Source organism: Cebus imitator, unplaced genomic scaffold (assembly GCF_001604975.1).
Source record: "Cebus imitator isolate Cc_AM_T3 unplaced genomic scaffold, Cebus_imitator-1.0 Scaffold51, whole genome shotgun sequence".
NCBI classification, from domain to species: Eukaryota; Metazoa; Chordata; class Mammalia; order Primates; family Cebidae; genus Cebus; species Cebus imitator.
Window position 1 is genome coordinate 7228597 of NW_016107366.1, and position 26671 is coordinate 7255267.

General features: G+C 47.2%; 1 protein-coding gene across 7 annotated transcripts in view; it reads left to right on the forward strand.

The window, feature by feature from the left end:
- The first annotated feature begins 9015 nt into the window (after positions 1 to 9015).
- Positions 9016 to 26671, forward strand: part of ANKS6 (ankyrin repeat and sterile alpha motif domain containing 6) — a 65370-nt gene continuing 47714 nt past the window's right edge. For 4 of the 7 annotated variants that reach the window (XM_017527819.2, XM_017527822.2, XM_017527821.2 and 1 more), the window contains exons 1-4: positions 9018 to 9421; positions 18951 to 19453; positions 24687 to 24731; positions 25400 to 25604. In XM_017527819.2, the coding sequence (XP_017383308.1) occupies positions 9063 to 9421; positions 18951 to 19453; positions 24687 to 24731; positions 25400 to 25604 (1112 nt within the window). In that variant the 5' untranslated portion in view covers positions 9018 to 9062. Of the gene's footprint in view, positions 9422 to 18950; positions 19454 to 24686; positions 24732 to 25399; positions 25605 to 26671 lie in introns of all 7 variants that reach the window. The other 3 variants (XR_001825008.2, XM_037738235.1, XR_005200123.1) reach the window with 2 other exon arrangements.

The window sequence follows — 26671 nt, forward strand, 5'->3', positions numbered from 1 at the left end:
TATCTGGGTCTCCTGACTCCCAGTCCAGGATTTCCCACCACACTACTCACTGTTGGGCAGGATGCAATCAGACCCAAAGGCAGCTTAGCTTAGTGGGTAACACAACCTTGGAGCCCACTGGCCTGAGCTCAACCCAGCCCCGTCACGGACTGAAGTGTGATAAGTTACCTTTACTTCTCTGGGCTCAATTTGCTCATCTATTGAATGGTGATAGAATGACAGCACCACCTGAGTAGGGTTGTTGAGAGGATGAAGTGATACAGTCTACACAGTCACCCTCCCCGGGCACAAAACAGAGTGGAGAGAGGAACAGCGAGGCAAATGGAAGATGTCCAGCACCTTGCTGCGTGAAGTGTGGTATTTAGACCAGAAGCATTGGTTCCACCTGGGAGCTCGTTGGAACTACAGCATCTTTTTCACAGAGGTAAAGCCGCTGGGTTTGTTGCTATGTTTAGAGGGCTTATCAGTTCACTAACTGTACCATGTTATGTCATCGGCTGCTCACCAACAAGTCAATTTCTCTAGAAGGAGCTTTTAATTTGTCATATTAGTCCTCTTCATAGGGGTTATTACATTCCTTTTAGAGTTTAATATGATCTATGGTAAATGTGGTATTTCAATATTAGTGGGGAACACGTGACTAATTCAAGCAATAACTGGGACTACTTGATAATCATTTGGAAAAAAATCAAGTCCCAACATCACACTTTACATTAAAATGAATTCCAAATGATCTAAAGATGCCACAGTAAATAAGAGAAAAAGGAAGGGAGGGGAGAGGAAGGGAGAGGAAGGGAGAGGAAGGGAGAGGAAGGGAGAGGAAGGGAAGGGAGGGGAAGGGAGGGGAGGAGAGGAGAGGGGAGGGGAGGGAAGGAGAAGCAAGGAAGCAAGAAGGGAAGGAAGGAGAAGGAAAGGGAAGGAAGGAAGGAATTTAATAATAAAAGTATTGAATGAGAAAAGCCTGAAACCATATGGAAAATATTTCTAAATGTGACTGTATAAAAATTTTTGAATTCTGTAAAGCTTCCAAAATAATACAAAGTTCAGAAACAAAAGGTAAGTCAGAAAGAGATATTTGCAGATGATATTTACCCAGTATGTGAATCAACAGGAAAATAAAGACAACAAACAGAAATAAAAATGGTCACAGGATTTGAATAGACAGTTCCACCCAAAAGGATATAAATGGGTTATAAGTGTATGAAAATATGCTCACTCTCTAAAATACATGCAAAATAAACCTGCCCTGAAATAATTTTTCACCTATCAGACTGGCAAAAATGAAAAAGGTTAATTCCAGTGTTGGCAAGGATGTGAAAAAACACATTCTCATCCACTGTTGGCAGGAATGCAAACTAGTATAACTTTTTGGAAATCAATTAGGCAACATTTATTAGAAATGTTCATATTAACATCTTGTTGATTTTGAAGTTCCACATCTAGGAATCGATCCAACAAAAACAGACTCGTAAGTGCTTAAAAGATATGCATACAAGGAAGCTTATGGCAGTATTGTATATAAAAGCAAAAAGTCGGAAACAACCCGAATTTCCATCAACAGATCATAAAATACTGCACATCCCTACAGTACCATAATATAGCATAGTGCTATTTACAAGCATGACTTAATTGTAGGCATTTAACATACACGTGTTCAAGATGCATTGTAAAGAGGTGAAGAGCAAGTCGTGGAGTTATATGAATAGTATGATCCTATTTTTCTAAAAGAATATATGTTAACAAATGAAAGGGGAAAAAATCTAAAGGAATAGTTACTAAACCACTAACTATATTATATTTAATTCTGATGGGTGAGATTCTGTGGTCCTTTCACTTCCGTTCCATTTATTCATTTTTTTTCAACAAATATTTATTGATCACATATCATTTTTTGGGAGCCAGTGTGCTAGATTCTGAGGATTTGAGGTAAATAATGTCCAAAGCCACTGATCTCAAGGAGTTTGCATTCTATATTTCTACAACATCAGAATTCTTTAAAACAATAATTACTGTGTTGGGGGGGAAAAAAGTTAGACATTTAAAGTAAATATTGTACTCTTCACAGATTATTTTACTTCGAAGCCTTCCTTCCCTCCTGCCTAATCCACTGCATCAGCCTCTAGTCTTTCTGTCCCCCTGCTCTCTCCTTCCCATATGTTTCCTCCTTTTTCCTACAACTACCTAGACCCCACCCATTATTTCTGCCCAACTTATAGCCAAGCTCTCCCATGAAGCTGTCAGTGGCATCCTCCAAACTGTGATGTCTTCCTTTGAATTGATGATGAAAACTCACAGACACCCCATTCTGCAATCATGTGGGATTCCCTGGGAGCCATGAGGCCATGTTCCTATCATTCAACACACATAATGCCTAGCACATAGAAGGTAATTAGTAAATGCTAGCTGAGGCTGGTACAGTGGCACACACCTATAGTCCCAGCTGCTCAGGAGGCTGAAGCAGAAAGATCACTGGAGCCCAGGAGTGGGAAGCTGCAGTGCACCATGACCACGTCTGTGAACAGCCTCTACACTCCAGCCTGGGTGATAAAGAAAGACACTGTGTCTAAAAAATTCAAAAGTAAGCAAAAATTTTAATTTAAAAAAGTTGGTTGAATAGAACTGTGTTGGCAATGAGGTGCATCGCCCAGATCACCCTTCAGGACCTTTCAGGGGAACAGTTGACTGCAAGCTCCCAGTGGCTATGCTGTTGGATCCTTTGCGGTATCCTCTGGCTACTCCCAGTCAGTGACCAAGCATGGTGTGGTACCAGAACCTGGCCACATCCACATGATGTAGGACACAACCTGTGCTTGGAAATCCCCCATCTGCCTGGCCGAGACTTCCCAGAACTACACTGCAGTCTGAAGCTCTTACCCAAGCCTCCTCATTTCCCACTCTCCTTTCTCAGGTGTCAGAGAAAGAAGACCATGTTGCATCATGGTCTGAGGGCTCTCCATCCTTTTCCCTCCACTTTCCTCTTTCCCTTTTTTTTTTGAGACAGAATTTCACTTTGTCGCCCAGGCTGGAGTGCAGTGGCATGATCTCTGCACTCACTACAACCTCTGCCTCCCAGATTCCAGCAATTCAAATACCTCGGCTTACTGAGTAGCTGGGATTTCAGGTGCATGGCACCACGTCTGGCTAATTTTTTTTTTGGATTTTTAGTGAGACGGGGTTTTACCATGTTGGTCAGGCTGGTCTCGAACTCTTGACCTCAAGTGATCCACCCACCTTGGCCTCCCAAAATGCTGGGATTATACTCTTTATCCTTTGTAGGTATTTTTTTCAGAAAAAAAAAAAAAAATCTAGCCATCTGATTCTTAGAGGATCCAAACCAGCAGAGGGATCAATGGGGGAAAAAAAAGCTGGAAGAGAATTCATAAATAATAAGGCTATAGTTACACTTACATAGAAAGATGTGCTGGATCTGTGCTTCACAAACTTCAATGTATGGTGAGTCACCTGGAGATCCTGTTGAAATGCCAGTTCTGGTTAAGTAGGTCTGGGGTGGGCCCAAGATGCCACATTTCTAACAAGCTCCCTGGTGATGCCAATGCTGCTGGTCCAAGAACCACAGGTGTAGCAGCAAGGGGCTAGACATTGTCCATTTGCCCCTGCTATTTCTCTTCACCCTGTTCTGTGCCCTAGGAGACTGACTGCATGAACTACATCAGCAGCTCCAAGCCTCTAGCTTCCAGTAGGGTTTACTAATGAGGAGCACTGGCAGGAGATCAGAGGGTAGGAGGAGAGTGAGGTCAGAGGTTTAGGTTCCTCTGAGAAGAGCTCCCTACTGAGTTGCTGTGGGTTGGCTCTGTCCCTTTACCAAAGGCTGTAGCTCCTATCAGGTAGGTCTCTGCAGTTTTCTCTCTTGCAGAATTCCAGTATCTGCTCTCCCCTTTTCCCCTTCTGGCCTGGGGTGGTAACAGCTCTCTACTATTACCAGCCCTGGAGTACTGCACCATCCCTTGTGGTTCTTAGTAAGTCCTGCCTACGCTTCTGTAAATGGTCCTTTAGTAAGCATTCCCCAGCTCCTCAGCCAAGTGTGCCATCTGTTTCTTGGTGGGACTGCTGCTTCAAATGCTGTCCAATGCAGTATTTTTATAAGAGCAGAAGACTGGAAGCAAGCTAACTGTGCCTTGGTTCTGTTTGTTTGTTTGAGAGTCTTGCTCTGTCACCCAGGCTGGAGTGCAATGTGATCTTGGCTCACTGTAACCTCTGCCCCTCAGGTTCAAGCCATTCTCGTGCCTCAGCTGCCTAGGTAGCTGGGATTACAGGCATGTGCCATCACACTCGGGGTTTTTTTGTTTGTTTCTTGTTTTTATATTAGAGATGGGATTTCACCATGTTGGCCAGGCTGGTCTCAAACTCCTGGCCTCAAGCAATCCATCCGGGTCAACCTCCCAAAGTGCTGGGATTACAGGCATGAAGCATGGCACCTGGCCTCAACTGTGCCTTATTCTAAGATGATTAAACGGGCTGGGTGCAGTGGTTCATGCCTGTAATCCCAGCACTCTGGGAGGCCAAAGCAGGTACATCACTTGAGATCAAGAATTTGAGACCAGCCTGGCCAACATGGCAAAACGTCGTCTCTTTTTCTTTTGTTTTCTTTTTTTTTTTTTTCAGCACATACCACTACTGTTCCAGCAGCGAAACCCCATCTCTACTAAAAATACAAAAATTAGCTGGGCATGGTGGCAGGTCCCTGTGATCTCAGCTACTCAGGAGACTGAGGGAGGGGAATCACTTGAAATCAGGAGGCAGAAGTTGCAGTGAGCCAAGATCGCGCCACTACACTCCAGCCTGGATGACAGACTGAGACTCCATTTCAAAAAATAAAAATAAAATAAATAAGTAAAATGATTAAATAAATTATGGTACATCTGCTGAACAGTATTTCACACAATCATTTAAAAAAATACAGCAGTCTGTATTCATCTACATGGAAAGGTGCCCATTCGTTAGTGGAAAAAGAAAAAAGCAAGATTCAGAATAGCCTGCATAGGATGAACCCATTCATTTACAAAAAAATGTAAATCATACATTTGTTAAGGCTTGGAATGCGAGTGACGACAATGCTGCTCAAAATAAACCTCACCAAAAACAATGTGGGGAGTGATTTTCTAACTTAATCTCTCTGTATCACTTGGTTCTGCTTCTTTTGAGGTGATTTCACTTTAGGCAGGCTATCTTCAAGTGGTGGCAGAGTGCACACCAGTTTGGCTTATAACATCCTGACATCCTGATAGCTGACGACCTCAGTGGACAGGGCCTCATTCTCAAGAAAAATCCTGGGCTGAGCCGGGCACAGTGGCTCATGCCTGTAATCTCAGCACTTTGGGAGGCTGAGGCAGGAGGATCACTTGAGGTCAGGAGTTCAAAGCCAGCTTGGGCAAGGTGAAACCCTGTCTCTACTAAAAATACAAAAATTAGCCAAGCGTAGTGGTGGGTGCCTGTAATCCCAGCTACTCAGGAGGCTAAGGCAGAGAATCACTTGAACCCAGGAGGCAGAGGTTGCGGTGAGCCAAGATTGCACCACTGAACTCCAGCCTGGGAGACAAAGTGAGACTCCATTAAAAAAAAAAAAAAAAAAAGTCCTGGGCTGAGGCCAATCATGATATGTGCTAAACCACTGACGTTCACAGACTGTGAGTAGTGGAGAAAGGCTCCCCAAAAGAAAAAGGGTGTCCAGAGGGAATATTTCATAACAGACATTTGTTATCTTTTTTGACGGCCCAGCATCTGAATCCCCTTCCTACATTTGGGAGTCCCCTACCTTCTGGGACAGAAACTACCTCCCACTATTATAGATGCCAAAAATGCCAGAAACTCACTTTCCCAACCTCCCTTATTGTCAAGCAGCACACATGACCCAGGCTCGGCCAATCAGGCACTCCTACCTCAGCCTCTGAATCTGAAGCCAGTAATACCAAAAAGGGCCGGAACCAATCCCGTCTTGCTACAGGGTGTATCTACTGCATGATATTTGGGTCATTGTTCCTGGCTGTGGGGCCTCCAGAACTGGTTCTCAGGCTCTCATGGGATATGTGAGCTACAGAAGAACCTTGTACTAAATCCTGCAGCTTTTCCAGCAACTAGAACAGTGTCTGGACATAGCAGGCACTCAATACATATTCGTTGAGAATGGAAGGAGAGTTGGACTCGATGTCAGAAGACCTGAGTCCTACTCACAGCTCTCCTGCAGAATAGTTGTGGAGACTTTGGCAAGACACGACCTCTTTGTGCCTTAGTTGCCTCCTCTGTAACCTGGGGATGATCACCTGGGCCATCCCCCCTGGCTGGCAGGCTTGCCATGAAGATCAGACAGTGGGTCTCCAACTTTAGCATGCATCAGAATCACCCAGAGGGCTTGTTAAAATACAGCTGACTGAATCCACACCCAGAATTTCTGATTCAGTAGATCTGGGGTAGGGCCAGAAAAATCTGCATTTGTAACAGAGTCACTGCTGGTGCTGGTGCTGCTACAGTGTGGGACACACTTCAAGGACCGCTGATAAAGAGAGAGAAGGCATTTCGTTTTCTTTTGGGCATTGTAAATGAGATTGTGTTCTTAATTTCGTTCTTAGCTAGAATGTTATTGGCGAATCAAAATGCTACTGCTTTTTATACATTGATTTGCTGTCCTGAAACGTCACTGAATTTGTTTATCATTTCCAGGAGCCTGTTGGCAAAGGCTTTAGGGTTTTCTGTGTATAGATTCATACTATAGGTGAAGAGAGAGAGAGTTCGACTTTTTCTTTTCCTATTTGAACGCCTTTTATTTCTTTCTCTTACCTGGTTGTCTGGCTAGGACTTCCAGTACTATGTTGAATGGGAGTGCTGAGAATCTTCGTCCAGTTCTCAAGGGGAATGGTTCCAGCTTTTGCCCGTGTAATGTGATGCTGGCTGTGTCATAGATGGCTGCTATTATTTTGAGGTATGTTTCTTCAATGCCTAATCTGTTTTGAGGGTTTTCATTATAAAGGAATGCTGGATTTTATTGAAGGCCTTTTCTGAGTTTATTGAGATGATCATATAGTTTTTATTTTTGATTTTGTTTACATGGTGAATCACATTAATTGATTTGCATATGTTGAGCCAATCTTGCATCCCGGAAATAAAGCCTACTAGATCATGGTGAATTAACATTTGGATGTGCTGCTGGATTCTGTTTGTAATACTTCACTGAAGATTTTTGCAGCTACGCTTATTAGTAATATTGGCCTGAAGTTTTCTTTGTTCATTGTGTCTATGCAAAGGACATGAACACACACTTCTCAAAAGAAGACACAGAGGCAGGCCAACAAACATATGAAAAAATGCTCAACATCATTAATCATCAGAGAAATGCAAATCAAAACCACAAGGAGATATCATCTACACTGGTCAGAATGTCAATTATTACAAAGTCAAAAAACAATAGATGCTGGTAAGGCTGTGGAGAAAAGGGAATACTCATACACTGTTGGTGGGAATGCAAACTAGTTCAGCCACTGTGGAAAGCAGTCTGGAGATTTCTCAAAGAACATAAAATATAACTACTATTTGACCCAGCAATCCTACTACCAGGTATATACCAAAAGAGAAATAATTCATTCTATCAAAAAAGATACCTGTATGTTCATTGCAGTGCTGTTTACAATAGCAAGGATATGGACTCAATCTAAGTGCCCATCAACAGTAGACTGGACAAAGAAAATGTGGTACAGAGCCAGACATGATGGCTTACACCTGTAAGCCCAGCACTTTGGGAGGCTGCAGTGGGCAGGTAATGAGCTCAGGAGCTCGAGACCAGCTGGGCAACATGGTGAAACCGTGTCTCAACCCAAAATACAAAAAAATTAGCCGGGTATGGTGGCAAGCACCTATAGTCCCAGCTACTCAGGAGGGTGTGGTGGGAGGATTGCTTGAGCCTGGGAGGCAGAGGCTGCAGTGGGCAGAGATTGCACCATTGCACTCCAGCTTGGGTGACAGAGCAAGACCCTGTCAAAAAAAGAAGGAAGGAAGAAGGAAGGAAGAGAGGGAGGGAGGGAGGGAGGGAAATAGGGGTGGGAGGGAAGGGAAGGAAGGAAAGAAATGTGGTGCATATATACGATGGAAAACTATGGAATACTATGCAGCCATGAGAGAGAATGAAATCATGTCCTTTGCAGCAGCTTGGATGCAGCTGGAGGTCATTATGCTAAGCGACCTAACAAGAACAGAAAACCAAATACTGCATGTTCTCACTTGTAAGTGGGAGCTAAACATTGAGTACACATGGACACAAAGATGGGAACAATAAACGCTGGGGATCACTAGACGAGGGAGGGATGGAGGGGACTACGGGCTGAAAACCCACTTGGGGAGTATTATGCTTACTGCCTGGAAGACGGGATCGCTGGGACCCCAAGCCTCAGCGTCACGCAATTTACCCGTGTAACAGACCTGCACGTGTACCCTTTAATTTATAATAAAAGTTGAAATAAAAGAGAGAAAGAGAGAAGGGACAGGAGGCGCTAGTGGCCCCAGCAGCCCGGCCCAGACGAAGGAGTGGCATTAAGGGCACCGCAGGACACTGTGAGGAAACAACTCGTTCTTTCCTTAATTCAACCGCTTCCTGCTCAAGGAGCTGAGGTTCAGTGCCAGGGGCTGCGGAGGGGTCAGCGGAGTCCGCTGTTCAAGTCAAGGCCCATGCAGCTCAGACTCGGGCGCAGGGCCCTGGCCGCAGCGTGCGCAGGGGCTGGGGCCGCCGCTCCTACCTTTGCCCTGGCAGGAAGACTTTGGAGCCCTGGGACAGTGAGGCGAGCGGACGCCGAAGAAGCAGAAGGGGACACGCGGGCCTGGGGCGGGCGCTCCTCTGAGCTTCCCTAGACCCCCGAACGCTGGCGCAGGAGGCGCGCGGCCCCGGCTTTGACGCACCCGGCACACAGTAGGCGCGCGGCCCCGGCTCCCGCGCGGGCCCGGCACACAGTAGGCGCCCGGCGCGGGGGGTGGCCGGAAGGGGGCGCCGGCGGGCAGTATCCGGGGGCGGAGCCGGCGCGGCAGGCAGGGCGGACGGGCGCGGGCCGCGCGTGGCGGCGGCGATGGGCGAAGGCGGGCTGCCCCCGGCCTTTCAGCTGCTGCTGCGCGCGTGTGACCAGGGCGACACGGAGACCGCGCGGCGGCTGCTGGAACCGGGGGCGGCGGAGCCAGCCGAGCGCGGCGCGGAGCCGGAGGCGGGGGCGGAGCCACCGGGGGCCGAGGCGGCCGGGTCCGGGGCCTCAGCAGCGGTTACGGTCGGCGCTCCGGTGCCTGTGGACTGCTCGGACGAGGCGGGCAACACCGCGCTGCAGTTCGCGGCGGCCGGGGGCCACGAAACGCTGGTGCGCTTCCTGCTGCGCCGCGGCGCCTCGGTCAACAGCCGTAACCACTACGGCTGGAGCGCGCTCATGCAGGCGGCCAGGTGAGGCGGCGGGGCCCGGGGGACCCGGACCAGAGTGGTGCTAGGCGCTGGCCCGGGACGCGGTCCCCGGCAGCCGGATCTCCCCGGCGGCCAGATGCCCCAGGAGTTAAAGAGTTAAGGACTCCTTAGAGTTGGAACGGTAAACTTTCAGTAGTTTTTGGTAAACTTTGAGCGCAGACGTGGAAATACTTTTGAATTAACATAAAATCAGATTCTTAGAAACTGTGGCCTTTCAGAATAGAATCTGGAGACTGCGAATGGAATCGTAGAGACTCAGAACCTTAGAGATTTAATTTATTTCTTACTGCAGCAAGGGTTTCCTCACAACCTGCCTTCCCTCCCTGGCTTGGCGTTGAGGATCCTGCGAGACCCAGGCAGAGTCCCCACCCAGGGCAGTGGTGGCAGGCCAGGCAAAGGAACGGGCTTGACCGCACAGGTTTGAGTAGCTCTGGAGCCATGGGGGAAGGTATCTGGTAGAAATGATGTTGATATCCACGTGGAGACCTGCGGATGCCTAAGAATTAGCCAGGACAGAACAAGTGGGATGTGGGAAGGGCATGAGGGGAGGCCCATGCAAAGGCTTAGGTGCACAAGCTGGTAGGACTGGTAGAATGATGTACTAGTCCTCCCTGGAGAGAAGGCACATGCCAGGTAGTGGGCGGTGGGTTGGGGGTGGCGGTGGGGGTGGGGCTGAGAAACACTAGCTGTCCTAGGGTAATAGGAAGCCATGGAAGGTTCTAGGCAGAATGCGTGACGATCAAATTTATGTTTTGGAAAAATTACTTTCCTTGAAGTGGGACAATAGAGAGTTAAGCTAGAATCAAAAATTCTAGTTAGGTGGAGTTTGCTGCAGTCTGAGTGACAGGTGATGGTGGCATAGGCCAGAATGGAGACAGTGTCAGGAGGGCACCCAGATGAGTTTGATATATTCAGGGAGTAAATCAGGGAGTGATCTTTGTGATATATTCAGGAAGTATATTCAGGGAGTTGATGACTGGCCCTTGGGGAGGGGTTAAGGGAGACAGCAAGGATCTGGCTTGGATGACTGGGCATGATGGCAGTGAATGCCCTGCGCTAGAGCACACAGAAAGCCCAGGTTTGGGAATGAGCCCTACCTTCAAGCACACTTCAAGTGAGAGTCTGTGCACCCCTCTCCACCCTGAAGAAGAAGAGCTTTCCAACGGGCACCTGGAGATGAGAGTCTGGAGGGCAAAGGAGAGTCTGGGCCTAAGGATTCAGGCAGTTACTGGCATACTGATGACAATGGGAACTTTGGGGTAGAAGGAATTAGCCAAAGTGAATGTGCAGTGTAAGAATGATACTAGTCATGGTAGATGACTGTCAATCACCCATTGTCTCAAGACAACCACCAGAAACCCAGTGAGTTTCTTAAAGCAACAGCTGTTTCTTTTGCACAGTTTTGCCGCTCTAGTCTCATCTGGCTTCTTCGTACATCTTGTCAGCACCATGCTCACGTCTATGTAAGGGACCTAGGTGACTCTGTTGCTGAGGGCTGGCTTGGATGTCTGCTGTGGCCATGGAGGTACCCGGACTGCTTCTCTTTACTCTTCCAGCAGGCTAGCCCAGGCTTGTTCATGGGTCAGCAGCAGGGTCCTTAGGATTGGAAGCATAGTGATCTCTTCTTTTGTTTTCTCTTGGCCAAAGCAAGTCACAAGTCCAGCCCAGATTGAGAGAATAGATAGGTTTTACTGCTTGATGGGGAGGAGTTGCAAAATCACATTCCCAAGAGCCTGGATACAGGGAGGGGAATAACCGCTATAATTTTTGCAACTTCTGTGTTAGTATTTTTTGAATACCTATATGCAACCCCTGTTCCAGGAGCAACCCATTTTACCTTTACAACAGCTGTATGTGGTAGGCACTGTTACTACCAAGACATAGAGGTCAAGTAGCTTGCCCAAAACCACACAGCTATCAAGTAGAAGAGCCAGGTTTTGGACCTGTGCAATCTAACTCCAGAGCTGCCTGTTCCTAACCATTTCACCAGGGCAGAACCCAGAGAAACATAGGCACTTAAAGATTGGACAGTAAAAGGAATAATCAGGAATTAAGGAAGGATCTCAAGTGCTGGCAGCAGTGTCACTGCAGAGAGGGAGAGGAAAGAGGAGGACTGATTGAACACAGGAGGTTAACACATCAGGGGCTTGGGCGGGAGAGTTCTCTGGAGGTTGGGGGTCCAGGTGGGATTGCAGTGGTAGAAGAGTGAGTGGTTTGAATACACAGGAAGTGCACATGGCCCTTTCACTGGGTTTGGGTTTGTGGGAAGCAGGATACTTGCTTAGGATCTAAAGACGGTTTTTAGGATGGGAGAGATTTGAGCCATCTTACTGCCCGTGGGGTCAGTCATGAAGGAGTAACCGGCAGGCTTCAGGTGGGAAGGGGAGGAGAGTTCTCTAAGCTGAGTAAACATTGTTTTTCATAGAAAAGTGCTTCTGAATTCCAGCATTTATTTTTTAAGAGGTTTATAATTAAAGCAATGTTATAATAAACTTTAAGGGCATTTTACATTTAATTTTTGAATAATATAAGGTTTAAACATGAGACTACACACACGTACATATAGTGGTATAGAGTGGAGTCTGTCACCCCATCCACCATCTACTCGGCCCCACCCTTCACTTAGTTTCTTGCGTATTTGGACAGGATCATTCTTTTTTGTAGGATGTTTAGTAGCATCCTTAGTCTTTCCTCATTAGGTGCCAGTAACCCGCCCTGCAACCAAGTTGTGATAATCTCAGTGTTTCCAGACATTGCCACATGTCCCTCTGGGGGGCATGATAACCCCCAGTTGAGAGCCATTGCTTTAACATATGAGCAAATAAGGTTGTTGATTTTTCTCTTCAGCCCCCTTCTTACACGCTACACATTATTCTGTAGCTAGCTTTTTTTCATTTAAGGTACTTTGGCAGTCTTTCCATATTCTGTAAAAACCTTCCTCATTTTTGGATAGCCTCACAGTGTTTCTTTGTATAATTTGTTTAACCAATTTCCTGTTGATGGTCATTTAGGTGGTTTCTAGTCACTTGCTGTTACAGTCATGCTGCAATGCATAATCTGATACATATGTCAGTTCACACATGAGGAAGTGGATCTGCAAGAAATTCCGTAAGTGGGGAACATAGGCATTTGTAATCTTGATGTGTACTGCCTAATTGCCATGCACATAGGTGTATTAGTTTTCTATGGTTGTTTTAAGAAATTGCAACTCCCTTGGTTTAAAACAACACAGATGTGCTATCTTACAGTTCTAGAGGCCAGAAGTACCAAATGGGCCTCACTTGGCTGAAATAGAGGTACTGGCAAGGCTGCATTTCTTCTGGAGATTCTAGAAGAGAAGTTTCTTGCTTTTCCAGCTTCTAGAGGCTGCGCACATTCCTTGGCTCTTGGTCACCTTCCAGCTTCAAAGCCAGCAGCAATCACATCACTTCCACTTCTGCTTCCATCCTCACATCTCCTCTCACTCTGAGTCTTCTGCTTTCCTCCTCCACGTACAAAGGACCTTGTGATTACTTTAGGCCCACCTGGATAATTTAGGCTGCTCTGCTCAATGCCAGCCAGCTGATTAGCAACTTTCATTCTATCTGCAACCTCAATTTCCCCTTTGCCATGTAACATATATTTATAGCTTCTGGGATCAGTGTGGGGACATCATTGGGAGCCCATTATTCTGCTTACTACCAGCAATGCATGTGAGTGCCTGTTTTTCTATAGCATGTTTTGCCAACAGTATGTTGTCAGCCCTGGATTTTTACCCATCTCATGGGTGAAAAATCATTTCTCAACCTGGCTGTGATTTGCATTTTTAAGTGGTAAGTGAAATGAAGCATCTTTCCATATGTATGAGCCCTTTGTTTCTCTAAAAGGCATTGAAAACCCAAAATTCTTATCCATAATTTTCTCTTGTTCTTTTCCTTTTTTTTTTTTTTTTTGAGACAGAAACTTGCTCTGTCACCCAGTCTGGAGTGCAGTGGTGCAGTCTCGGCCCCCTGCAACCTCTGCCTCCTGCGTTCAAGTGAGTCTCCTGCCTCAGCCACCAGTGTAGCTCGGACTACAGATATGCACCACCATGCCTGGCTAATTTTTTGTATTTTCAGTAGAGACAGGGTTTCACCATGTTTGGCCAACCTGGTCTTGAACTCCTGACCTCAAGTGATCCACCCGCCTCAGTTTCCCAAAGTGCGGCGATTACAAAGTACGTGGCCTTACCCATAATTTCCTCGTTGTGACCTAATAATATTTTATATCACTGAGATCTTTTCCAAATGTTACATAGTTCTAATCTAATTCAGTTTGTATCACCAGCTAAATTCTGTCCTGCATTATTTTCAACTATATTGTTTTCCACTGCTGTGGGATAGTCCATCCATGGAACAGTACTGAGTTTTGATTAACCATTTCCCAGCCTTTGGATGTCTATGTGAATCTACAAACATACTTTGGAAATGCAGCCCATTTATAATGTGTGGGCTGCCTGTTCGCATGGGTGTACTAAGTTCAGTGTTTTCTGCACCTGTGAGTGTGTTCGGACACCTGATTTCTTGCCTAGAGTAACCTGAGGTGATCAAAAAGCCTTTCAGGCTATCAGCCTTTCTTCCCTCTTAGTCTCATTACCTACTCTCTTAAGCTTTAAAACTCCGGGTACATCCTCCACCTGCTACCCATCTGCCCCATGTCCAAATCTGCCCACTCTGCACCTGTGGTAGCCTGTAAACCCACACCCTTCCCTCCATCCCCTCTGCCTCAGCTCAGGCCAGACCTTTGTAGTGGTCTCCACTGCTCTCCTTTTCTCCCAGTGTACACACATACATATAGTGGTATAGAGTGAAGTCTGTCACCCTGTCCACCATCTACTCGGCCCCACCCATCACTCAGTTTCTTGCATAACCTTCCAGAGTTTGTTAATACCACGGTTTCCTCTACCTTGGTACTGTTGATGTTTGGACAGGATCATTCTTTTTGCTCTGATCTCTCCTCTACAGAGCTTCCAGATCTTTCTGGAATGAGTGGTCATGTTCCCCCATGCAGGCTTCTCTTGCCAGAGCACTTAGCATGGCATTGGAGGCTCTCACGTTCAGACCCCTCCTACGTCCTCTCTTCTGCTTTTTTCTCGGCTTCCTAAACTCTGGCCAAGATAGTTTCATCCAGGCCTTTTCTATATATCTACATCTATATCTATATCTAATTTTTTTCTGACATTTATCGAGCATTTACTGTGTACCAAGAATACTGTCTCCGCTTTACAGATGAGGATCTGAGATTGAGATTACAAAATTTTCTCACGAGCTTTCAGCTTGTTAGAGTAGACTTGGAGAGTCTGACTTCAGACTGCTTATTATAACCACATACAGGGAAGCCCCTTTTGCCTTTCCTGAAACCCCCTCTTCCTCTCAGCTTAGCTGCTTCTGTGAAGCATGTCATGGTGTCTCCTTGTTCTCTGGTTCCTCCTCAGCAGAAAGGCCTCTGTGGTAGCATCCACCACACGTGTTAATGCTGATTGGCTTCCTCAGTACCCAAACTTGGCCACGCATCAGAATCACCAGGATGCTTGTCTAAGTGCAGGTTCTTGAGTTCCTTTTCTGGAGATTATGATTCAGAAGGCCTGGGGCAGTGACGGGAGTAAGGGACAGGGACTGTGTGAGAAGAGGCTCCCAATGATTCTCTTGTATGGTAGGTTTGGGAGCCACTGATGTGTGTCTCATCTCTGCAGTCCACTGAGTGCGTGCAGAGGGGCCCTAGTGAATCCCCCGAGGAACTTACTGAGTGAGGTTTGTGACTGTAGCACTGACATGCCTTGGAGTGTCTCAGAGACCACAGGTTCTGCAGGATAGTCTCAGCCTGGGTACTTTAAAATGTGCTGGTCCTCAGTTGATGTGACACTGACTCCATATTCAGGTAGCACCTCTGCCTGTGTTGAGTTGTGCTCCAGCTTTCTGCTGCATAGTTCATACTAAAAGATCAAGTTGAGGAGTAGTATGTCTAGTATGGAAGATTTTCGGAAGGATGTACGGTGTCTGTCGTTCAGATCAGGGTAGGCAAATGCATGGCCTGTATGCTAACACCTTCCAGCCTTGTGCTCTTCTTCCTTAGATCTGGATATGCCCCAGAATCCTGCTCAAAATCACACCCCTGGCAGCCACCACGCTGGCTCTAAGTAAGCATCTATTTATCATCCCGGCTGTCTGTTTGGATCAGGCCAGACTGTCAGACACCCTGTGCTTTGGTTTCTTGTGGGTGTTTTAGCATTAGAAATGGTTATGTTAGTGTTTTTTCCTGTTCTTAAAATAACACGTAACCTTTGGCTGGGCACGGTGGCTTATGCCTGTAATCCCAGCACTTTGGGAGGCCCAGGTGGGTGGATCACAAAGTCAAGAGATTGAGACCATTCTGGCCAACATGGTGAAACCCCGTCTCTACTAAAAATACAAAAATTAGCTGGGCATGGTGGCATGTGCCTATAGTCCCAGCTGCTTGGGAGGCTGAGGCAGGAGAATTGCTTGAACCTGGGAGGCAGAGGTTGCAGTGAGCTGAGATCGCGCCACTGCACTCCAGCCTGGTGACAGAGCAAGACTGTGTCGCAAACAAACAAAAAGGTAACCTTTATTGAGCACCTACTTTGTGTCAAGCAATGTGTTAAATGCTTTAAATGAATTAACTCATTCAATCTATATAAAACCTTAGGAAGGAGGTACTGTTGTCACCATTATTTCATAGATGAGAAATTGAGGCACAGAGAAGTTAAATAACTTGCCCAAGACACATAGCTACCAAGTGGCTAGTCAGATTCACACCTAGGGAGGTGGCTCCAGAGCCTGTGTTCCCAGCCGTGAATTCTATAACTGATAGTTTCCCTCTTGGTGTCGGTGGTGAGGAAGCAGCTTGCTAAATTTGCCAGAGACTTCTGTCCAAGGGATAGGATTGCATAGTATTTACCTTCCTTCCTTCCCTACCCTTCTTTTCCTGCCTGCCAGTGGGGCAGAGCTAGACTCTCAGCCCGGTGCTTTTGGGAGGGGAAAATGTGTGCCAGCTCTTTAAGCACAGGTGTTAATTGCTGAAATTCATCAGTAATCACAGCACCTGTTCAGAAAGCCCCTAGCATGCCCACCTCTAGTAATTACCTATTAGAAACTTAGCATCCACAATATTATCTCAGCCTTGCTTGAATCCTTTTATATTTTCAGCATAGTTGAATGCTCTCTTTGGCTACTCACACATTCAGAAAACATTCCAAATTTCACTATTTCTGCCCTAATTCAGCCCTTTTGTTCCTCCTTAAAAATTGGTTCTACTGGAGCTGCAATTTTGAGTCCAGGTTCAACGTTTGACTCTATCATGTTCAAATTGAGAGGCTTTAGATTAATTGCTTTCCACCGTAATCTTCAGTTTCCTAATCTGTGAGTTTATCTCAGGGTTTTTTAAGATCAAATGAGATAAGAATGTGACAGCACCTTGTAGTCTGCTGTTAGGGATTACGATAGATTTTATCTCCTGCTTGATAACTAAACAGTGTAATTTTTTAGAAATCTCTACTCCAGTGGAGGATATACCAGTTCTTCAGTGATTTCTACTGCTCACCTCAGGACTTTCCCCTACATGGTTATGCAGTTTATGCACTCATTTACTCAACCCACTTATTTGACAAAATTTACTGAGCTCGGATATGAATCAGCTACTATGGTAGGAGCTGGGGAAGCAACATGCAAGGAACCCTGCCCTGTCGTTGGAGAGCCCGCCATTGAGTAGGAGAGACAGTGAAAGAGGGCTCAAGTGCAGCCAGAGGCGACCTCCTTAATACATACTAAAAGGCCAAGTTGCTCAGATGAGGGCCACTGACCTAGCCTGGTAAGGGGTGGTCTGGAAGCTGCACGGAGCAGGTGAGATCTGAGCTGACTCCTTCAGCAAGAGTGTGCTGAGTAATGAGGACAGGAAAGTCCTGTGGTGGGGTCAGGATGGTGAAGGTGGTGTTGGGGAGGGAGGGTAGTAACTGGTGAGTATGGCTGGAAGGTGTGATGTGGGAGCAGGAGGAAGAGAGGTTGGCAAAACAGGCAGGTCTCTGGCAATCAGAAGCTGGGGAGTGACAGATTTGGGTTCAGAGAATATCATTTGGGGTCGCATGGAGGATGGGCAGGAGGGAACTAGACTGCAGGCAAGGAGACACTAGGGTGGAGCTTTCTGCATTTGAGTTGGTTTCAGTTTGTCTTGTCCCTTTCTGCTCTGGGAGTGGCAGCCAAGAGGCCCAGCCCTTTGCTTCTTATGGAGCTGGGTCACTAGGCTTTCACTCCGTGGTTGAGGAGCCCCATACAGTTCAGGTTCATGTCCCAGGAGGTATTCAGCCCGAGCCTCGGAGAGTTCAGCTCTGGCTGCCAGCTGCCAGCCGCCACGAGGAGGGAGGTCCTGTGTTTGGATGAGGTGCAAAACTGGCTCCTGGAAAGGAAGGCTGAGCATCGAGAAGCCCAGAAAGCTTCCTCACAGATGCAGACATGACAGTGGCTTTGCAGTCTGGGAAATGTGGTGTAGACAGCCCCTCTCTTGTCATTGTTTCCTTGTTAGTCCAGGGCTGCTTCCAGCTCTGAGACACACAGCTCTGAGCCTACCAGAACAGAACTTTTCTGCCCTCTAGTGTTAAATAAGGAGGAGATTTTGCTGGGAAGAGGCATCTGTTTTCCTTCTCCTGGTGTTAGGAAGTTGGTGGGTGCAGATCTCTCTCTCCAGGGGCCCAGCAGCGACTTCATTGAGAAAAGTCTGGCCCAGGCTGGCTCCTCAGCCACCTGCAGTAAACATTCCTGCCAGCAGGTGGCAGCAGGCCTCCGGACCATGGTGCCCAGCCCATCTGCTGACCACAGCCTTGCCACACCTCTTGGCATGGGATGTGTGTGTTTGGGGATGGGGAGGGTAGAAATGAATCAGACATGGGCCCTGCCTGTGGGGAAGTTAGAGCACAGGCAGACAGATTCCAGGCTATAAAGCATAATAAAATGGTCTGTCTGAAATGACGGAGGCAGCGTGGTGTAGGGGAAAAAACAAGGGCAGCGGGATTCACACAGACCTGTTCTGAACCCGATGCCACACATTACCAGCCAGGTAACCCTTGACACATTGAGTAATGTAACATGGACAATTATAATAGCTAACAATCACTGACACTGATGTGATGCTTCCTGTGTCCAGGCACAGAGCCAGGTGCTTTACATATGACTCATTTAATCCCCAGCAACCCTGGAAGTAGATACAGTTATAGCCCCATTTTACAGATCAGGAAATGAAGGCACAAAGTTCTTCCTGAAGGTCATACAGCTAGTGGTGGGGAGAGCTGGATTTGAACCCAGGCAGGGCAGCTGCTCACCTTAATGGTGGTACATCTGCATCTGTGGGGCTGGCACAGTGCCTGGCATAAGAATAAGACCTCTTATTATGAGCAGCTGTCAGGACTAATAATTCATGACAGAGACTCCATAAGCTGTCTCCTGATTGCTCTGCATTTAGTGTCACTCATTCTCCATCTTCCTGGCAGATTTGGGCATGTGAGTGTGGCACACCTCCTGTTGGATCATGGGGCTGATGTCAATGCCCAGAACCGGCTGGGGGCCAGTGTGCTCACTGTGGCCTCTCGAGGTGGCCACCTGGGTGTGGTGAAGCTGCTCCTGGAAGCTGGTGCCTTTGTGGACCATCACTACCCCTCGGGCGAGCAGCCGGGGTTGGGCAGCAGCAGGGATGAGCCCCTGGACATCACAGCCCTGATGGCCGCCATCCAGCATGGTCATGAGGCTGTGGTGCGTCTACTGATGGAGTGGGGCGCGGATCCCAACCGCACAGCCCGGACCGTGAACTGGAGCCCGCTGATGCTGGCTGCACTCACTGGGCGACTTGGAGTGGCCCAGCAGCTGGTGGAGAAGGGCGCCAACCCTGACCACCTCAGCGTGCTGGAGAAGACTGCCTTCGAGGTTGCACTGGACTGCAAGCACAGGGACCTTGTAGACTACCTGGACCCGCTGACCACCGTCAGACCCAAAACAGGTCAGGCTGCATGCCCCCTAGGACTTTATAGAGGACCCCGATTGTGTTTATGTGGCTTAAGCTGAGGATTGCTCTACTGGAAGGACACACAGAAATCAGAGTCCAGCCCTGCAGACTGGTGATACTGAGGAAGTGATGTGCCTAACTATGGAGGAGATTGCCTGTGACATGCAGGTTCCAGCCCAGTCTCTGGAGAGTCTGATTTAGTAATCTTGAGCAAGAGCCTGGAAGCTTCCATAGCAAGGCCATTCTCCCCAACCACATCATTCTGATGCAGGGGGTTCTGGGGTCCTTCTAGAACAAGGTTTGGCAAACTTTTTCTGTGAAAGGCCAAATAGGCTATATGGGCCATACAGTCTCTGTTAAAACTACAGTGGTCAATTCTGCTAGAGTGAAAGCAGCCTTACATAAGTAATGAGTAAATGAGTGGGTGTGGCTATACCTGCAGTATGTAAATGAGTTGGGTGTGGCTAGGTTCCAATAAATTATAATTACAGAAACAGGCAGAGGGGCATATTTGACCCATGGGATGTAGCTTGCTAGCCCTTGCTCTACAATAGTGTGCCTGACCCCCTCTGCCCTGATCATTCCCCAAACACTAATTCATGTAAAATTGGTGAAAATTAGTTTTTTAAAAAAGATCTAGCAGTGCATCCTTTTTTTTTTTTTGCCTTCTTGCCATCTCCCTGGCATGTAAGGAGTTGTCTGAACAATCCTTAGCAAATCTGCCACATGACATATTGCCTTTCAAAACCTCTAATGCACCATTTGCAATAAGATCTCGATGCACAGCTTTGGTACCCTCTGTATATGTAAAAGGCCTGATTTTGATGACAGGACTGACAGCCCAGGGCATAACAGCAGGTGGGCTGCAGTGTATAAGCATCTAGCAACAAGAGGTAAAGAACTGAAGAAAGTTATCTTCAGGCACATTGGCTAAAAAGACTTGGAAAGTGTTAAGTTTGTTACCATTGAAAGAATGTACAGTAGCCCCATCAATCAAGAGATGCTGAAAATTTGGTAAGTGCTTATTAGAAATACACCATCCAAAAAATAAAAAATAAATAAATATACCATTCAATCAGACAAGTCTGAAATAAATATATATATTTTTTTTTTTTTTTTTTTTTTTTTTTATTATATTTTTTTTTTTTTTTTTTTTTTTTTTTTTTTTTTGAGACGGAGTTTCGCTCTTGTTACCCAGGCTGGAGTGCAATGGCGCGATCTTGGCTCACCGCAACCTCCGCCTCCTGGGTTCAGGCAATTCTCCTGCCTCAGCCTCCTGAGTAGCTGGGATTACAGGCACGCGCCACCATGCCCAGCTAATTTTTTGTAGTTTTAGTAGAGACGGGGTTTCACCGTGTTGACCAGGATGGTCTTGATCTCTTGACCTCGTGATCCACCCGCCTCGGCCTCCCAAAGTGCTGGGATTACAGGCTTGAGCCACCGCGCCCGGCGAAATAAATATATTTTAACAGCCTGTAATGACAAAGAGGTGGCAGTAATGAAGAGGACATTCAAATGAAAAGCAAAAAGTAGTGAAGTTTAGGAAGACCTATCTGAAGCCAAGAGACCTCTTACTTTGTCCGGGGGGAAACTGAGGCCCAGGGAGGGAAGAAAGCTGGTCAAAAGTCATACACCCATTGGAAGCTAAGTGAGTAACTCTCAGAAGGTGAGGATTCCGTGGGAAGAGCACCTTGAGGTGACTTTGCCCACCAGCAGCTCCTGCAGGGGCTCTGGAAGCTGGTTTTTCACATGCCTCTCCTGAGCGTTTGCTTCATCTGTGAAATGGACACAATGACAACAATTACTACGGGTGATGGTGAGCAGAAGGCTGGTTAGCCGGTTATCCTTTGACATGTGAGACACTCAGCCCAGTAACAGTGTTAGGACCTCATAAAGACTTGCAATTAGAAATTAGGGCCCCAATCTCCCAGGACAGGGTTTTTGTTTTTTGTTTTTTTCTGACGTAAGGCCATTGCACTCCTTTAAAGGTTTGGGTTGTTTGTGGCAGGGGTGGGGAAGGGATCTGCCCTTCCCAGGCCCTGCCGTGCCCAGCACACCTGCTGTGCTGAATCTCCCCTCACCCTCACAGGGACCCTCTGAGGAGGGTGTTGTCCCATTTTGCAGCAGAGGGAACTCAGGCTTAGAAGTGGGCACTCCTTAACTTGCACCCACTTGTGCCTGCCGAGCTGTGCCTCGTCTGCTGTGTGTGTGTTCTCCTTCCCAGGTTTCATCAGCCTCTGCATCTTGAATCTTCATGGAGTGCCCTCGGGCTGCTTCTGACAGGCCTCATTTTAGGATTGTCCTGGCATTGTGGGATGATGATGCCCTCATTTCCCCAAGATGCAAAGGCTCAGACACATTGGTAGATGTGGGCAAGGTCACCATCTACTTGGTTCAACTCTGGCTGTGCCCCTGCTGGCCAAGGGACCTTGGTTGCCTGAGTTCAGCAAGCTCCCATTTCCTTCTCCACAAATGGGTGGTAGGACTGACACCACCTCAGGACTGCTGTGGGGCATCATGTGAGATCCTTCCTGGCTCTGAGGGAGCATGTGAGAAGTGGCATTACTCCATACTGTTGTTGGCATATTTGATGGGAGCAAACCTTGGGCCTTCCAGCAGAATTGGGTCATGTTCCCGTCAAGCAAACCCAGTCTGAGGCTCAGCTCTCCCTCTCTGTACCAAGGTGGTATTGGTCATGTATAATTGGCCCTGCAGGACTTCAGTGCCTTTTTTTGTAAAATAGTCATAATACAGGCACTTTTATTGGGAGATTTTTGTGAGGAATAGTAAGATCATGCCTATAAAATTTTTTATCACAGTGCTCTAGCACAGACAACATCCAGTAAATGGAAACTGCTGTGTTTTGATTGATCATACGTTCATTCTGATACTTTCCAAAGATGTACTGAGGCCTGCTATGTACCAAGCACCTTTCTAGGCATGTTGGATACATCAGCGAACAAATGAGACCCAAATCCCTGCCACTGAGTACTGTGGCCTCCATAAGGGGAGACAGGCAGTAAAGAGGAAATGAACATATTAAATATATAGTAGGATAGGTGGTAAGTGCCATGGGCTTAAAAAAAACAACAACAAGGGCAATGTAAAGAGGTTGGCTGTGGCAGAGGTGGGACAATGCAGGTTGCTGTGTGAAATGGAGTGGTTGGGCAACCTTGAGAAGGCGAGACTGCAGCAGACATGTGGGAGCTGAGGGAGTGCATTGGCCCTGGGGGATCCCTGGGAAGAGCCCCAGGTAGGGCGCAGACTGTGCTTTGATAATGACAGATGATAAAATAATAGGAGCCCCAGCTCTTACTGTGCAGTGCCCAGAAATCCAGCCCTCACCAGGGCCTTTGAGGTCGCCTGGTCTCTCCCTTGCGTTAGCAGCAGGACAGGGTACCCTAGATGCTGTAACTGTCATTGTGATACCCCTGATTTTCCCCACTGAGGTTGTGGTGTGGAGGTTGGAGCAGATTTGGTTTCCTTGGGATGTGGCAGGGTCCCTGGGGCTGCTTAGATATAGATGATAACACTGATGCCCAAAGCGAGGAAGAGACTAGCCCAGAGTCACTGGGTATCAGAACACAGCTGCCCCTGCCTCCTGGGGTCAGGCTCGGCTGTCATTTAACTTGTGTCAGATGGTTGCTTAGCAGCCAACACTAAGACCAAGTAACAGTCTTTTCTTTGAAAAGGTCTAAGCATGAGAAGACGCCAGCCCATAGCAAAGTTGGTTCTTGAATACTTGAAGAAACTTGACATATTTTTTAAAAATCAGGTACAGAATTGTTTCTGGATAGTATTTCACAGGCAGAATTAGATACTGTGTTCCATGATAGTGTCTTTACTTCCCATTAAGAATTCTGGATTTCTGGCTGGTGGCTCATGCCTTCAATCCCAGCAGTTTGGGAGGCCAAGGCAGGCAGATCACTTGAGGTCAGGAGTTCCAGACCAGCCTAGCCAACAGGGCGAAACCCTGTTTCTACTAAAAATACAAAAATTAGCCAGGTTTGGTGGCATGCGCCTATAATCCCAGCTACTTGGGAGGCTGAGACACGAGAATCAGTTGAATCCAGGAATTAGAGGTTGCAGTGAGCCGAGATTGCACCACTGCACTTTAGCCTGGTTGACAGAGCGAGACTCCATCTCAGAAAAATAATTCTGGGGTTCACCTTTCTGGTTGCTAGTAAAGAAAATAATTGCTCTTGGATGGGGCCTTAGCATTATCATTTGATCCCTGCAACAGCCAGGTGAGAGGGCTCTTATCCCACATTCGTGATGAAGAGGCAGCTTACTCTAAAAATGTACTCTGAAATTCACATGCACTGACTCCACACTCAGTGCTCCTTGCCCCAGGCTGCAGCTTCCTCCCAGCTGCTCAAGTCCAGGTCAGCCCAGAGTCACAGGTGCCTTCTGGCAGCTGCTCCATCCCCCAGGATCAGTTAAAGGCTACAGAAGGCCTGCGTTCAGCCACCCAGCAAGTGGACTGGCCATGAGGATGTCTGCTCTGACAGGAGCAGGGTACTCCCTGGCCCAAGCTTGGAGGAAGGTTTGGGAGGAGTATGTGAGGGAGGGGCTAGCTAGCATCTGGCAGCTGCAGCAAGGCTCAGCTGCGTGGGTAGATGTGGGGTCTGGTCCCAGCCTAGCAGTTGGGCAGTGGCCTTTGGGCAGCTGAGTATGCAGGTTTGGGGCAGGGAACATGTTCTGATTGCTTCTTACGTGGGAGGGAAAGAAAACTGAACATTGGCTCTTCTGTTGGCTGTGGCTGTGAACTTCCTTAGAGCTCAGCTGTTCAGTATCTCAGGGGTCCTCTGCTTTGGAATTGTGATTGTACATTTAGTTTTTTAGAAGAAAAAAATGTTTTTTTTGAAATAATGTCTATAGGAATCCAGGATTTTCCAAGACCCTAAAACTTTTCAGTATATCTAAGAAAGGATATGCCAGTGTTTGTTTTGCCTAAAAATGATTGCTTTATTTGCATGAGATCAGGCCGTGATCTGCTGCTCATTCGTGTTTGTTGGCAAGATCTATCTCTGAAGTGTTTTCAGATATTCTTTGGTAATAAACCTTCTAGAATAGCTGCTGGATTTGTCCATTACACAAGTCTCCAATTAGATTGCTTTTGAGAATTAGGTGCTTTTTAAAGCCAGGCTGTGTTGTTACACCCTTGTGACTTTTCTGTTTTATTAAACCTTTCCGTGGTTAACTTTAAAAATCTTTGTTTACCCAGATGAGGAGAAAAGGCGACCTGATATTTTCCATGCATTGAAAATGGGTAAGCGCTTTAGAAAATCTTTTTGGATATTTAAGAATACAGGGCTACGTTCCCCCAACCTAATATTTGTAGTCCTTTTCAAGGCCACCCAGGGTATTTGAGAGAGAAACAGGCATTCTGGTGTTTGGTGTTTGGAAGTTCAGATCCTGGAGGCCAGTATTTATTATGGAGCTCTACACATAGATTCTAGATGGCCTTCAGCCCTACACCAGCCAAACACGGGCTGGCTATGCCCCAGTTCTTCCTGACTCTGAAATGCCTGTCTGCACACCCACCCCAGTCTCTTTGTGACAAAGAGGCATTGAGCCTAAAATTTTCTCTCTTGTTACAGCCCCTGCCTCCAGGAAGCCCTTCCTGATCCTCATCCTGCAGGAAGACCTGAGCTCTTCTTCTGTCTTCTTCTGTCTCCTTCATCTGTTCTCTGAAGACACTAACAACACTTCTGTCTTTTAGTAACATTTCTACCCATTCGTATGCTTGTCTCCATCCCACGTAGACTGAGGCATTCAAGAGTAGGGGCTATCTCCAAGCCCTCTTAGTATCCCCTATGATGCCCAGCAGCCCACTGCAGAGGCAGGGCCAGCAAGTGTTTGTTACATGAACCATGGGATAAATCAGCCTGTGGTGCCAGGCCCACAGATCACCCGGACTCTTGCTTGTGTTTGCAGGAAACTTCCAGCTGGTCAAAGAGATTGCCGATGAAGACCCCAGCCACGTGAACTTGGTCAATGGGGACGGGGCGACCCCATTGATGCTAGCGGCTGTTACAGGGCAGCTGGCACTGGTGCAGCTACTGGTGGAGAGGCATGCGGATGTTGACAAGCAGGACAGCGTGCATGGCTGGACGGCCCTCATGCAGGCCACCTACCATGGGTCAGTGCCAGCTCTACACCCTCAGCAACAAGGCCAGACAGATACTCTGGCCTGAGATGGGGATTCCTGGTGGCTCTTCTGTCCTGAGATGCAGCATACAAACCCCAGGACTGTGACGACAGTGAGGCATGCAAAAAAAATGAAAGTGGCACAGGCCCCTTTAATTCCCACACTTCTGTGTCCGGATTTCCTGTTACCCATCAGAGAATTTCACCAGTGGCCATGAAAAACCATGCAGCAAGAACATTTTATGCAGAGAGATAAGGTTTTCTAGGTTGGTTTTGGTTGAACACAGTGACTAGTTCATTGGAGTTTTCATGCTGAGATATAGACACCTCCTTAAGTAGCCCCTGTTATGAAGTAAACATTGGCTATTCATACCATTGTCATCTTATGATTGGTGGTGAGACGTGTCCTGCCTTTCTCCTTTTGAATAGGCTTCAGTGTTTACTGGGTGCTTATGAACGCCTTCTTATGTGATCATCCCAGCAGGGTGGGCTGTCTCCTCTGAGAGTCCTCCTTTTTGGGCTGGGCATCTTGAGGCTGCTAAGTGGTCTGACTCCCAATTAGAGATTCTTTTGTTGCCCTTTTTTAGGTGATCAGATCACTTTCCTGTGTCATCTGAAAACTGTTTTCTTACTCAATTAGTGTTGAATTTCAAGACAAAATTTTATTTCTTGGTCTGTAGGAGACTTTCCCAATGGAGATGCCCTTATTTAGGGTGGAAGTAGTGGGGTCTCCCATGGGGTCAGTGTTTGAGGGGAAGAGCCTTTGGTTTTCTTCTTTTTTGAAAGACGGTGTCTCACTTTGTTGCCAGGCTGGAGTGTAGCGATGTGATTGTGGCTCACTGTAGCCTTGACCTCCCAGACTCAAGCAATCCTCCCATCTTTGTCTCTCAAGTAGCTGGGACTACAGGCTTGCACCACCACACCCAGCTAATTTTCAAGCAAAATTTTTTGTAGCAACAGGCCCCCACCATGTTTCCCAGGCTGTTCTCAAACTCCTGGACTCAAGTGGTCCTCCCGCCTCAGCTCCCCAAAGTGTTGGGATTATAGGCATGAGCCACT